We start from the raw sequence: 13,605 nt of genomic DNA, 5'->3' as shown, positions 1-13,605 counted from the left end.
GCGTGATGTTATTCCAATTATACTATTCTCTCTTGCTGACGTTTCAACCCAGTGCACTTGTTAAAAACTCATGTTGCCAACCTGCTTCCCAGTGTACCCATCACTACAAAAAAAATTAAAGCAAGGATAAGGTTTAAATAACAATCCAATTGTGTCAGAATAGAGACAGATGGAGTTATGGGATTGGATATAAGTAGTTTCTAAGAGGACGACAATTCGTGGTGATAATTTTAAATCAGGGTTGTCAGACGTTATACATGTTCCTGCACCATTAACTTAGAAGCCATTCAAAAAACTATTCTTGGTTCCCATCTAAATCAGCTGGTGTTCCTGAACATCATGTCAAGCAAACCCTGATCCAAGTTTTTGATCAATACACTTTCTTTCAAGACCACTTGCTTTTAATCTCAGTTTGATTCTGCTCTGCCTCAACTCATTCATAGTAGAAACCACATCTATACTTTACCTCTTGATTCGTTTAATCCAACATTCTCCTGTAATCCTGCAGCCACCTCTGTTGCCCATATCTCCAAACCTTAGTCACCTATTCCCTCAAGTTTCTTGTTCACCAGCACTCCAAATTTAAAACTCTTACGCTAGCGTAAAATTTCTACATGCTCTAGTTGGCTCCTTGTGCATACTCAAGGTGTCAGAAAATAATAGATTGTTTGTGCGAGGCAAGGGGATTTTCAACATGATTTTTAAAGAACTAGAACATCAGAACATGATAAACCAACTTTGCTTTTAACAATAAAAGTTATGAAGACAGTCCAAACCTAGACCATTTTACTGCTGAGGTAGTTTAGCCAAATACTGATCAGCTAAAAGTAGTCAAGACAAAGCACAGCTCCATGAGTATTTAGTAATAACAATGATGGACAGCGTAAAGTAATGGATTATTTTAAAATCTTGTATTAATACCTGAAAATGCTGCAGGAAGTCAAGATCTGTATTTTCGTCCAAAGGAACATTGGATACGTTGACCTGGACATAAGGATTCAGCTCTGCAAGTTGTAAAACAGTCGCCTCAGCTCTGCAAATTAAATAATTAAGAAACTAATCACCTTTTAGAACATTGTAACAAATTGTTCAATTCTTGCCTATACTTTTAGTACTTCACGCAAAAAAGTGGACACTTTCAGATAGGAGAGAAAAATTGGAGTAAATATTTGCATTAAGCAAACTAACCTACCACTTAAGTAATGAGAATCTGCTTTCATGAACTCTATGAAAAACACTTACTGGATTGGAAAGAAAAAAAATCTGAAGTTTACAAAATACTCTTCTCACAATGTCAGTGCCATTTCTTGCTTTCATGCACACAAACAAAAATTAGACAATGGGAAATTTGTACAGCTTTACTGTCTTCTGAGGTTAAGCATCTGCTGTGTGCACAAATTGGATTTAAGTGGGGCACACAAAAAAAAGTATGAAAATCAGTTGAAAAATCTTTTTGAATCCTTATTAAAGAAAAAAAGAAGATAAAATAAAGGAAGAATAGGATAGTGGAGGAGGAAAGGGAAAGCTTGTACTTATATAGCATCTTCCTCAAACTTAGCAAATCTCAATGCTTTTCAGCAGCTTCATTACTTTTGAAGTTTTGATGAAATGTCAGGAATGTGGCAGCCTACTTACAAAATGCAAGATCCCACAACAGAAACAAAATAACATCCAGTTTCAGTGATGTTGGTTGAGGAATAAATCTTGTCCAGACCACCTTTCTCTTCTGCAAATTGTGACATGAGATTTATTACAGCCACCCGAGATACCATAGTTTAATGCCTTTTATAAGAGATGGTATCAGTGCAACCCTATTCAGTACTGCACTGAACTGTCAGTCTGGATTATCTCGAGGCAAGGCGATATAAAAATAATCAGAATTTATAATCTATGAAAAGTGTTCAGATAGTACTTTATTAATTGCTAAAAGAAATTAAACCCTTAACAAGAATGATGAATTAGTCAACTGGAAGTGTTACAGTGTGAATTTACCCCTTGCAGATGGACAATTCAGAACAAATGCCCGAATGCCAACATCTTGACAGGACCAAGTGGGTGACAGAATATTTATGACAAATTTAATGAAGTGCACTTGTATTTTGAAAATAACTTATAATCACAGGTCAACACGAAAAGTGTCATGTTCCTCCCAGTTTTACACAGATGTTTAACTTGTATGATGATTAGATGCAAATATAAACATAACATTTCATATTTAATTAGGTATATTTTCTAATAGCTGGTACTAAAACAACATAGAAATGTGCTTTGGATGCATTGGTAACGAAATATTTTACACAGTTGAAATAATTAAATAATGTTACATTTTAGGACTGCACTTATTTCAGTTCAACAGTGAACCTGTGCAGTTACTACATTTGCTGTTAAATTCATGTATCGCTGGATATCGGAGTGCATCTAGAAATATTAACAAACAGTGAGATTCACAACTGATCTTGAAGGAATCTGTTTGGGAGAGGTCACAGCATAGAAACAGATATGTGAAGTTTTAAGTGTGGCCTTGCTGTAAGTCTGCAGTAGTGAGTAGAGTAGGTTATTTCTTGATTATATGTTTTATTGAGATAGGTCTCTCAATTAAACTTACAAATATAAGTCATAACTATTAAGTTAGCCTGGAGCAGAGTTTTGTAGAGGAATAAGACTGTGCTATTTTCTGGGTTTACAAATTAGAAGCAGCAGAAGTGGCCATTAGTAGAGTGATATGCTCTTCTTGTTAGAGGTGGGAGTTTAGGGAGAGTTTATGTGTTACTGAGGATTCTATCTGCAATAAATGTCATTGGTTGCAAATCCTACCAGAACGAATTGGAGCGACAGTTAGAGGCAATGAAGAATTTACAAGAGCAAGGGAGTATAATGAATGGTAGTTATAGGAAGGGAGAAAAATCTCACATAGATGGGTTAACTCCAGGAAAGCTAAAGGAAGTAGGCAGGTAATGCAGGGGTCTTGGCCTCCTCCATCGCCAGACCATGGCAACACAACGCCTGGAGGAAGAGCGCCTCATCTTCCGCCTAGGAACCCTCCAACCACAAGGAATGAATGCAGATTTCTCCAGCTTCCTCATTTCCCCACCCCCACCTTATCTCAGTCCCAACCCTCGGACTCAGCACCGACTTCTTGTCCTGCAATCTTTTTCTCTACCTCTGTCTCCACCTCCTCTCCAGCCTATCACCCTCACCTTAACCTCCTTCCACCTATCGCATTCCCAACGCCCCTCCCCCAAGTCCCTCCTCCCTACCCTTTATTTTAGCCTGCTTGGCACACCTTCCTCATTCCTGAAGAAGGGCTTATGCCCAAAACGTCGATTCTCCTGCTCCTTGGATGCTGTCTGACCTGCTGCGCTTTTCCAGCAACACATTTTTCAGTCTGCTGTGCCTATCCACATTTTAAACAAGTATGCAGTTTTGGAAAATGTAGGCAGCGATGGATTCACAGGGGAATGTAGCATGAACATCCAAGTTTCTGGTATCAAGACTGGCTCTCATGCAAAGAGGTGTACGTCAGGTTCCAAAAGATCGATTGCATTAGGGGACTCTCTAGTCTGAGGCACAGACAGACGTTTCTGTGGCCAGCAGGGAAAAAACCAGAATGATGCGTTGCCTCTCTGGTGGCAGAATCAAAGATCTCTTGAGGATCTAAAATCTGGATTTAGGCTGTTGTCAGGAGCAACCATGTTATATTACTTTGCACTGAGAAGCCATTTTGTGGTTAATAAAAGCATGCATAAAATGGTTGCTCCTGACAACAGCCTAAATCCAGATTTTAGATCTTGAGTCTGAGAGAGGGCGCAGAACATTCTCAAGGAGGAAAGGGACCAGCATGAGGTCATTGTACACATTGGAACCAACGACATAGGAAGGGAAAAGGATGAAATTCTAAAGGGGGAATACAGTCAGTTAAGCAGGAATTTAAAAAGGAAGTCCTCGAGAGTAGTAATATCTGGATTACTCCCGGTGCTACGAACAAGTGAGGACAGGAATAGAGGATACAGCAGATGAATGCATGGCTGAGGAGCTGGTGTGTGAGAAAAGGATTCACACTTTTGGATCATTGGAATGTCTTCTGGGGGTAGAGGTGATCTGGAGAAGATTTACTGGGGGGGGGCGGTTTCCCCGGGAGATAGTGAGGAAACAGATCAATCTGAGACTGGTACAGTTGAGAACAAAGGCAAGTCAAACAGTTAGGGCAGGCAGGGACAAAGCAGAGAATGAGGTAGAACTGATTAATTAAATTACATTTATTTCAATGCAACAGACAATAATAGGGAAAGCAGATGAACTCAGGGCATGGTTAGGATCATGGGTCTGGGATATAGTACCAATTACAGAAACGTGGCTCAGGGTTGGACGGGACTGGCAGCTTAATGTTCCAGGATACAAATGCTACAGGAAGGACATGATTTGGAGATGCCGGTGTTGGACAGAGGTGTACAAAGTTAAAAATCTCACAACACCAGGTTACAGTCCAACAGGTTTAAAGAATTACATTCTCAGGTGAACTGTAACAATTGGTGTTAGCCAGACAATATGAAGGTGTTAGCCCACTGTGTTCTCTGTCTGCGCCATAATGTTTGGACTGATTCTAATCTAAGAAGGGAGTTAACAGACTCTTACATGAATTCACGCAGTTTTTGAGCAAAGTACAATGTAACTCTGCAAGTACAAATTCACTGCACAAAATGTCTGTCGGTGTCGACTGGGACTGCCATAGCGTTAAGAGCTTAGTTAGAGGGAGAGGAATGTATTAAGTGTATACAAGAAAATTTTCTGATTCAGTATGTGGATGTAACTACTAATGAAGGTGCAAACTTGATCTACTTTTGGGAAATAAGGCAGGGTAGGTAACTAAGGTGTCAGTGGGGGAGTACCCTGGGGATAGCAACCATAATTCTATTAATTTTAAAATAGTGACGTAAAAGGATAGACCGAAAAGTTGAAGCACTAAATTAGAGGAAGACTAATTTTGATGGTATTAGGCAAGAACTTTCAAAAGCTGATTGGAGACAGATATTCACAGGTAAAAAGGACAACTAGAAAATGGGAAGCCTTTAGAAATGAGATAACGAGAGTCCAGAGACAGTATATTCCAGCTAGAGTGAAAGGAAAGGCTGGTAGGTGTAGGGAATTGGGATGACTAGAGAAATTGAGTGTTTGGTTAAGAAAAAGTATATGTCAGGTATAGACGGGATAGATCGAGTGAATCCTTAGAAGAGTATAAAGGCAGGAGGAGTATACATAACAGGAAATCAGCAGGGCAAGAAGGGGACATGAGATAGTTTTGGTAAATAGAATTAAGGAGAATCCAAAGGGATTTTACAAATACATTAAGGACAAAAGAATAACTAGGGAGAGAACATGGCCCCTCAAAGATCAGCAAGTTGGCCTTTGTGTGGAGCTGCAGGAGATGGGAGAGATACTAAATGAGTAGGTTGCATCAGTGTTTACTGTGGAAAAGGACATGGAAGATATAGAATGCAGGGAAATAGGTGGTGACATCTTGAAAAATGTCCAAATTACAAAGGAGGAAGTGCTGGATGTTTGGAGGATATGGGTCAGGTGCTGGCAGGTGGGACTAGATTGGATTGGGATATCTAGTCAGCATGGACAAGTTGGACTGAAGGGTCTGTTTCCATGCTGTACATCTCTTTGACTCTAAGTCAGATTTTCAGCATTGTGAATGTAATGCTTACCTGTTTCTGTGACTGCTCACATCATTATCATGCAGAAAGAAGTTAGTGCCTAGGTCCCATGTTTCAGATGTCTTGGTGTCATGGACGGTCAGTGACTAGGCCAAGGAGAAAGAAACATATTCACAAATCAGCATTTGTCACATTAAACAAGGTAATGTTACCTCAAACATTACAATATCTGAAATTTAAAAGGGAAAGTTTTGTAGCATCAGGGTCATTCCCTGCCTTCATTGTAGATAGAGGTGCAAAGAAGTAACATGTGGTCAATTCCATTTCAAAATCAAACAAGCAAATTAGTTTGCACACAAAATAAGGACAAAGATGCAGATTAAAAATCTATTTACATATTCTTTAATTTTTTTTATTTTTTAAAAATACGATATTTAATTTATATATATTTATCTTATGAATTCTAGTTGCACTAAAATGTTCTGCAACCAATGAAGTGGAGGCCAAGTGGTATTATCACTAGATTATTAATTCAGAAACTCAGGTGATCTTCTGGGAACCAGAGTTCAAACCTTGCCATGGCAAATGATGGAATTTGAATTCAATAAATGTCTAAAATTAAGAATCTAATGACTGTCTGAAAAACTCACTTGGTGAGCTCATGTCTTTAGCGAAGGAAGTCTATCATCCTCACCTGGTTTGGCCAACATGTGACTCCAGACCCACAGCAACACGGTTGACTTTCAATTGCCCTCTTAAATAGCCTAGCAAGTCACTCCGTTGTAGCGCTACGAAGTGTCAACAAAGAAATGAAACATCTGGCCTGTAGCAGCTCAAGAAGGCAGCTCATTCTCAAGGACAACTAAAGACGGACAATAAATGCTGGCCAGCCAGCGACATCCATGTCCCACAAGTGAATAAAATAAAAACATCCTTCCAGTCATGCGGGAAGCATGGTAGGTATATTTCCTTGCAGTTCCATAAAAAATAGTTATATTATTTTATTCATTTCCAGACAACACAGACATGCCTCATCACCCTTTCTGTCATGACCTTTCAAAAGAACTGGCGCCCAGATGCTGAGAATGAATTTTGGAATTCCACTGTTGTGTGAGGCATTCAAACAGAGAAGGAGCAGGCCAAGGAAATTGCCCAAATACCATTGACAGAAGGTGGGAGTGACAATTAATCCCAACCCTTCCAGATGCAAAGAGCCATGGAGGTGTTACTATTCAGAATACATTGTTGGTGGTTGTTTCAGTGGAAGATCTGGAGAATAGCACTTTTTGGGGTTAGGCTAGGAGATCAGTGAGGAATAAATGTCAGTGAAGGACAAACTGCGTGGACAATGCATATAGTACTGAGAGCCATTCTGGGCACCACACCTTCGAAGTTATATAATGGACTTAAAGGGATTGTGGAGTAGATTCACAGGATTATTTTATTAGGAAAGATGGCATGATCTAATTACTTGAACAAAGAGAAAATATGCAGATGCTGGAAATCTGAAAACCAACACAGAATGCTGAAGAAAGGTCAGGCAGCATGTGTGAAGTCAGAAGCAGAGTTAACATTTCGAGTCCAGTAGGATTTATCTTCTGAATTTTCTGGCATACCAGACTCAAAACATTACCTCTATTTCTCTCTGCAGATGTTGCCAGAGCTGCTGAGTTTCTCCAGCATTCTGTTTGCGACATTATCTGAGGTTGTATTTCCTGGAATTCAACAATGGGTTCCTCAGTTATTTTATCAAAGTACTTAATATAGTAGAGAAGGAGAAACTTCAGCTTTGCTGTTTGGGAATGTAAGACTAAAGTACATGGTGTAAAAATATTAATGTCATTTTTTTTAGAAGTATGATTAAACAACACTTCTATATATAAATGATAGAAGAAGTCTGGAACTCTCTTCTGAAGATGACAATCTATATTGGATTGAATGCTCACTTTAAATCTGAGATTGCGAGCTCTTTCTGTTCACCTGAACCTCACGGATCATTTACTATCTCAGTGAATTGCGACACAGGCTCAAGATCTAAATGACCTACACCTGTTTCTATATTCACAAATTGTAATCCTACATCCACTCTTATCCCATCAGGTGTTACTGCCATTTTCAGATTAGACCAAGGAATACTGTGGAATTATACTATGGAATACGTATACGAGACATCTCTCAGCATGCACACTGGCCAAAGAGCATAAAAGTGAATCGTCTTATGCACTTGCTTTGCTTGCACTCTCGCATCTGTTCCTTTGCTCACCTTCATTCACTTTGCTGTAACTTGTCACGATTTAAATCAAATTAGGAGCTGCCAGTATTGATGGCACTCTGGGTGCTTAAATAAAAGTCTTAGCCTTGTGAAGCTGATTGGGTTTAAACTTTTTGTAAAGTTCATTTGTTGCTTCTAATTTAACATTAAAAGAAAGACTTGAAATTAAAAATACTATCAAAGTCACAAATCATTCCATAATCAGAGGTACAGGCAGGTTACAAACTAGCACAAATATTCCTTGGGTTAAAAGGTTTGGCTTTCAAAGATAAATCTTTGCTCGCCAGCGTCCAACATTTAGTTTTAGTTTGTAGTGCCTGCTCCCACATCTTTCAAAGTGACAGTTTTGACTTTTAATCAATCATCTGATGTTGACCTTAACTGATTTTCACCAATTTCCCGAGCTATCAGTTTTAAAACCGATGAGCTCTATTAAGTATACAACCGATGCTACTCTATATTTGAAACAATCAATATGACTAAGTAATACTACATCATTACAATATGAAACATTTTATTCTAAAATGCTAATACTTAGAGGAAACAAAATATTGAAATCAATGCATAAGAACTTTTTTTTAAGGTGGGATGTTAAGGATGAGGTGAATTAAAAATGTCTTTGAAGGAAGAGAAAAGCTCATTTAGAAAATGGAACTAATGTAGTTTGCATGCACAGTGGGTTACAAGATTAGATGACACACATTTTTTGTAAATTGCACTTCCTAAAGTCAGATGGAGTAAAGTTTGCTTCTGACAAAAGTAACCTACCAACATTCACCAACTTAAAGTATTTGAAAGAGTTACTGGAAAATCGACAAAGACAAAGCAATTATCAAAATTAGATTACTATCTCAGTTACCTTGAAGTTAGACCTACTACGGTTTTCTTAAATTTAGGTAAACATGGTATGAGCAGTATGTTCAGTGCTAACTGACGAACCTTTCACAAATGTTTCTATAGTATCCATGTCAGAGACTTGCCTTGAACATCTCAACTGACAGCAGACTCAAGTTTGCTTTCTTTAAGCTTGAGATTGCAATCAGCTGGCGTGATCCAACAAGACATGGGCGTCACGGTGGCACAGTGGTTAGCACTCCGGGTGCTCCGGTTTCCTACCACAGTCCAAAGATGTGCAGGTCAGGTGAACTGGCCATGCTAAATTGCCCGTAGTGTTAGGTAAGGGGTAAATGTAGGGGCATGGGTGGGTTGCGCTTCGGCGGGTCAGTGTGGACTTGTTGGGCCGAAGGGCCTGTTTCCACGCTGTAATGTAATGTAATCTAATCTAAAAGACATGTGTGCTACCTGCACACACGTTGGTTCCAATAAAAGCAAAAGGCTGAATTCTTGGTTCAAGTACGAGCAGAGTTCTCTGAATTTCAAAGCAGGACTGTTAAGGTTTTGATGCTGTTTGCTACACTTACAAAGTGAATTTTCATCAGTCACTGGAATTAAAGTATCGTTAGTGCCCCATTAGAAAACAATATTTTGCAATTCATACATGAGATGTGGATACTGCTGACTAAGCCAGCATTTCTTGCTCATCCCTCATAGCCCTGGAAATTGCACGGCAAGCTACCTCCTGAACTGCTACACATCTCGCATCTAACATCTTCGATATTCAATTCCTTGACCACTGATGCACATGTATTATCTGCAAGATGTACTGCAACAAATCACCAAGACTCAATAGACAGCATCGTCCAAATGCACAACCACTGCCATTTAGATGGACAAGGGCAGTACATATATAGGAAAGCTATGACCTACAAATTCTCCTCCAAGTGTGGATACTGTGGAGTTTGGATTAATTATTCCTGTGCTGTCATGACCAGACTCTCACATTCCTCCTTTCAAAACTTCAGCTCATCCAAAATTCTGCAGCTTATATCCTACAAAACACTAAATTCAGTACAGTGTCATTCTTTCCTTAACTGGCGTATATTAGTTCCTGATCCTCCAGTTTCAAAAATTTAAATTATAATACTTGCGTTTCGTTCTTCATGGCGTCAATCCACCCGATCTCTGTAACCTCATCTTGCAACACAATCTCCACTCCTCCGATTCTGGTTTTTCTTAGCATCCTATATTTCCACCATTGCTAGAAGTGCTTTCAGCTACCTAAACCCCACATTCCACAATTCCTCTCTGAACATACATTTTTCTGTTATTACAGTCACCTTTAAGTCCCTTAAATAACTTAAATATTAAAACTGGAAAAACTAAGACAAAAACCAGAAAACATATCAATTTTACAAAACTCAAAAACACATAAATCAAGAATATTTATAAGTCAACATTTACCCTACCTTTATCCCTGCAAGAATAATGTTCTTTGCTGCAAAGGAATGCAAAAGACCTGTTATTTTTGCCTTAAACATTTCACCAGATTACTTAAAACGGTATTTATTGTAACACAAGTAGCAATCATCAAATAGTGTTCCACTTCCAGGAAAAACATTAAAAGCTGCAACAGATTAAATTACTTCACTACTTCATTATCTCATAACAAGACTTCCTAGTGATTTGATCACTATGTTACTAAAGCATTTGCTTAAATATTTTGATTCTAAGATCTTTTGATCTAGTAAACCATAGAGACAGGGTAAATGCCAGACTTGAACCCTAAGCTGTGCTGCAAAAGCAGATCTCTACATAATGGTAAACAACTTAAATATGCTTCAGCACTTCGAGAAACAGGATGTGAATAAATTCAGCCAACATTTGCACTCCATACTCATACATGCATTTTAAGGACAATGCACCAGTAGATGCTGGTAACATACAAGTCAATTTGTCCCAAGGTCTTTAGGACTTGTACTGTAATCTTCTCAGCTAAAAGCAATATATTACTAAATCTTTACATTAATAGTGAACAGTAATCTTTTCTATGATACTAGAACTTTTAAGACTCCCAGTATCGATACAGTACTGTCCAGAATCAGTATTATAATGGTCACAACCTGTACCACAGTATTCATAAGACATCGCAATAAAGTACTCTTACTACACTGTGCAATTACACCCTCACTAATAGGCACTAAAAGATTTCTAATAACAGACATGTGAAACATCATGTGTGTTGATGGGCAGATTGGAGAAGCTGCAATTGTTACCCTTGGAGTATAGAAGGCTGAAAGATTTGATAAAGTTGCTCAAAATCATGAGGCAGCTAGACAAAGTGGATAAAGTGAAACTGTTCCTGTTGCTGCTGATAACCATTTAATAGTTAAAAGGAATTAGGCAAAGAACTAAAGGCGTGAGGAAATTCTTTTTTACTACTATGACTGATTATCATCTGGAATGCACTGCCTGAAATGGTGGTGGAGAGTTATTCAAATATGGCTTTCAAAAGGGAAATGAAAATGGGAATGAAGGTGAAAAGGGATAGGGCAGGGGAGTGGAACTAGGCAAGTTGTTCTCAGTGAGTTGGCACAGGCAAATCAGGCTGAATTGCCTCATTCGGTCCTATAAGTATTCTCCTAACAGATTCTAAATTGTACTATAATCAAAAACTGCATTCTTATAGAAAATAATCTTGAATATTCAAAGTAATACACAGTATTACATGCATGGTAATCTGCACTCACAGTACTTTATTGAAATATTGACATCAGTAACATATTCACAACAGTTTATTTTAATGTTTACTGTAATCTGTACCTCAACAGTTTTAGAAATTACATAATATTCCCTAACCAGTGCAGTGGGGCTTATCCTTAAACACATAGAAATGACTAAAGTAGAGCCACATCAATACTTCTATTATAGTCACAATCTATACACAATATTTAGAAAACATTACACTAAAATACTCTTACTTTCCTGTACAATTATACACACAAAAATAGGCATTTCAAGAGTTCCAATAACACACATGCACTATACTCTGTGTACTACTGAGACGGAGCAGTTACTCAGTATTTGAGTTCGAGAAAAACCAACTTAAATCCTTTCATAAGCAAAGTGAGATATTCAAAGATGTCTTTTTAAAATATAATCACATGCCCAGCTGGATCATATGTTTAGCAGCCAGACACAAATTAATCACATAAGACTTCTCATTTCTGAAGGCTTCCCATTTTCCAGCTGTCCATTTACCTGAGAGCATCTGCCTCCAGTCAGCTTTTGATAGGTCTTGACTGCTCGTTGGATGCTGCCTGAACTGCTGTGCTCTTCCAGCACCACTAATCCAGTATTTGGTTTTCAGCATCTGCAGTCATTGTTTTTACCTTTTTGATAGGTCTTGCCTAATACCATAAAAATTGGCCTTTCTCCAATTTAGAACTTCAATTTTTAGATCTGGTCTATCCAGTTCCATCACTATTTTAAAACTAATAGAATTATGGTTGCTGGCCCCAAAGTGCTTCCCAACTGACACCTCAGTCACCGGCCTTGCTTTATTTCCCAACAGTAGGTCAAGTTTTGCACCTTCACGAGTTGGTACATCCACATACTGAATCAGAAAATTTTCTTGCACACACTTAACAAATTCTTCTCCATCTAAATCCTTAACACTATGGCAGTCCCAGTCGGTGTTTGGAAAGTTAAAACCCCCTTGCACAACCACCCCATTATTCTTACAGATAACCGAGATTCTCAATTTCCCTCTGACTATAAGGGGTCTATACAATACTAATAAAGGTGATCATCCCTTTTTTAATTTCTCAGTTCCACCCAAATAATTTCCCTGGGCATATTTCCAGGAATATCCTCCCTCAGTACAGCTGTAATGCTATCCCTCATCAAAAACACCACTCCCCCCTCCTCTCTTGCCTCCCTTTCTATCCTTCCTGTAGCATTTGTATCCTGGAACACTAAGCTGCCAGTCCTGTCCATCCCTGAGCCAGATTTCTGTAATTGCTATGATACCCCAGTCCCATGTTCCTGAATTCACCTGCCTTCCCGGTTAATCACCTTGCATCGAAATAAATAGTTTAATTTATCAGTCTTACCTTGTTCTCTGCTTTGTCCCTTCCTGCTCTGACTGTTTGACTCACTTCTTTTCTCAACTGTACCAGTCTTAGATTATCCCACACCGCCCCCCACAACTGTACTAGTTTAAATCTTCCCAAGCAGCTCTAGCAAATCTCCCTGCCAGTATATTAGTCCCCTTCCAATTTAAATGCAATCCATCCTTCTTGTACAGGTCACTTATCCCCCAAAAGATAGTGCATCAGAGACGGAGGGTGACCTTTTTGAGGTTTATTGAGGGACATGGATAGGATAAATAGACGAGGTCTTTTCCCTGGGGTGGGAGAGTCCAGAACTAACGGGCATAGGTTTAGGATGAGAGGGGAAAGATATAAAAGAAACCTAAGGGGCAACTTTTTCACGCAGAGGGTGGTGCATGTGTGGAATGGGCTGCCAGAGGAAGTGGTGGAGGCTAGTACAATTGCAACATTTAAAAGGCATCTGGATGGGTATATGAATAGGAAGGGTTTGGAGGGATATGGACCAGGTGCTGACAGGTGGGACTAGATTGGATTGGGATATCTGGTCAGCATGGACAAGTTGGATCGAAGGGTCTGTTTCCATGCTGTACATCTCTTTGACTATGATTCAAAGATTTCTCACGTTGTTCTTCTATCTAAAAAAAATTGCGTAAAAGATGGATTGATAGGTAGCCAGCTCAATTTCGATGTTGAGCAAATTATTGGAATAAATTCTAAGGTACAG

The 13,605-nt window shown here is 38.9% G+C and overlaps 1 protein-coding gene across 2 annotated transcripts in view; it reads right to left on the bottom strand.

The window, feature by feature from the left end:
- Positions 1–13,605, bottom strand: part of uba6 (ubiquitin like modifier activating enzyme 6) — a 112,544-nt gene that overhangs the window by 78,783 nt on the left and 20,156 nt on the right. For both annotated transcript variants that reach the window (XM_072589132.1, XM_072589133.1), the window contains 3 exons: positions 10,236–10,264; positions 5,709–5,803; positions 922–1,033 (listed from right to left, as the gene is read on the bottom strand). In XM_072589132.1, coding sequence (XP_072445233.1) covers positions 922–1,033; positions 5,709–5,803; positions 10,236–10,264 — 236 coding nt within the window. The remainder of the gene's footprint in view (positions 1–921; positions 1,034–5,708; positions 5,804–10,235; positions 10,265–13,605) is intronic.

Source organism: Chiloscyllium punctatum, chromosome 2 (assembly GCF_047496795.1).
Source record: "Chiloscyllium punctatum isolate Juve2018m chromosome 2, sChiPun1.3, whole genome shotgun sequence".
NCBI classification, from domain to species: Eukaryota; Metazoa; Chordata; class Chondrichthyes; order Orectolobiformes; family Hemiscylliidae; genus Chiloscyllium; species Chiloscyllium punctatum.
This window is presented reverse-complemented; position numbering and strand designations above follow the sequence as displayed.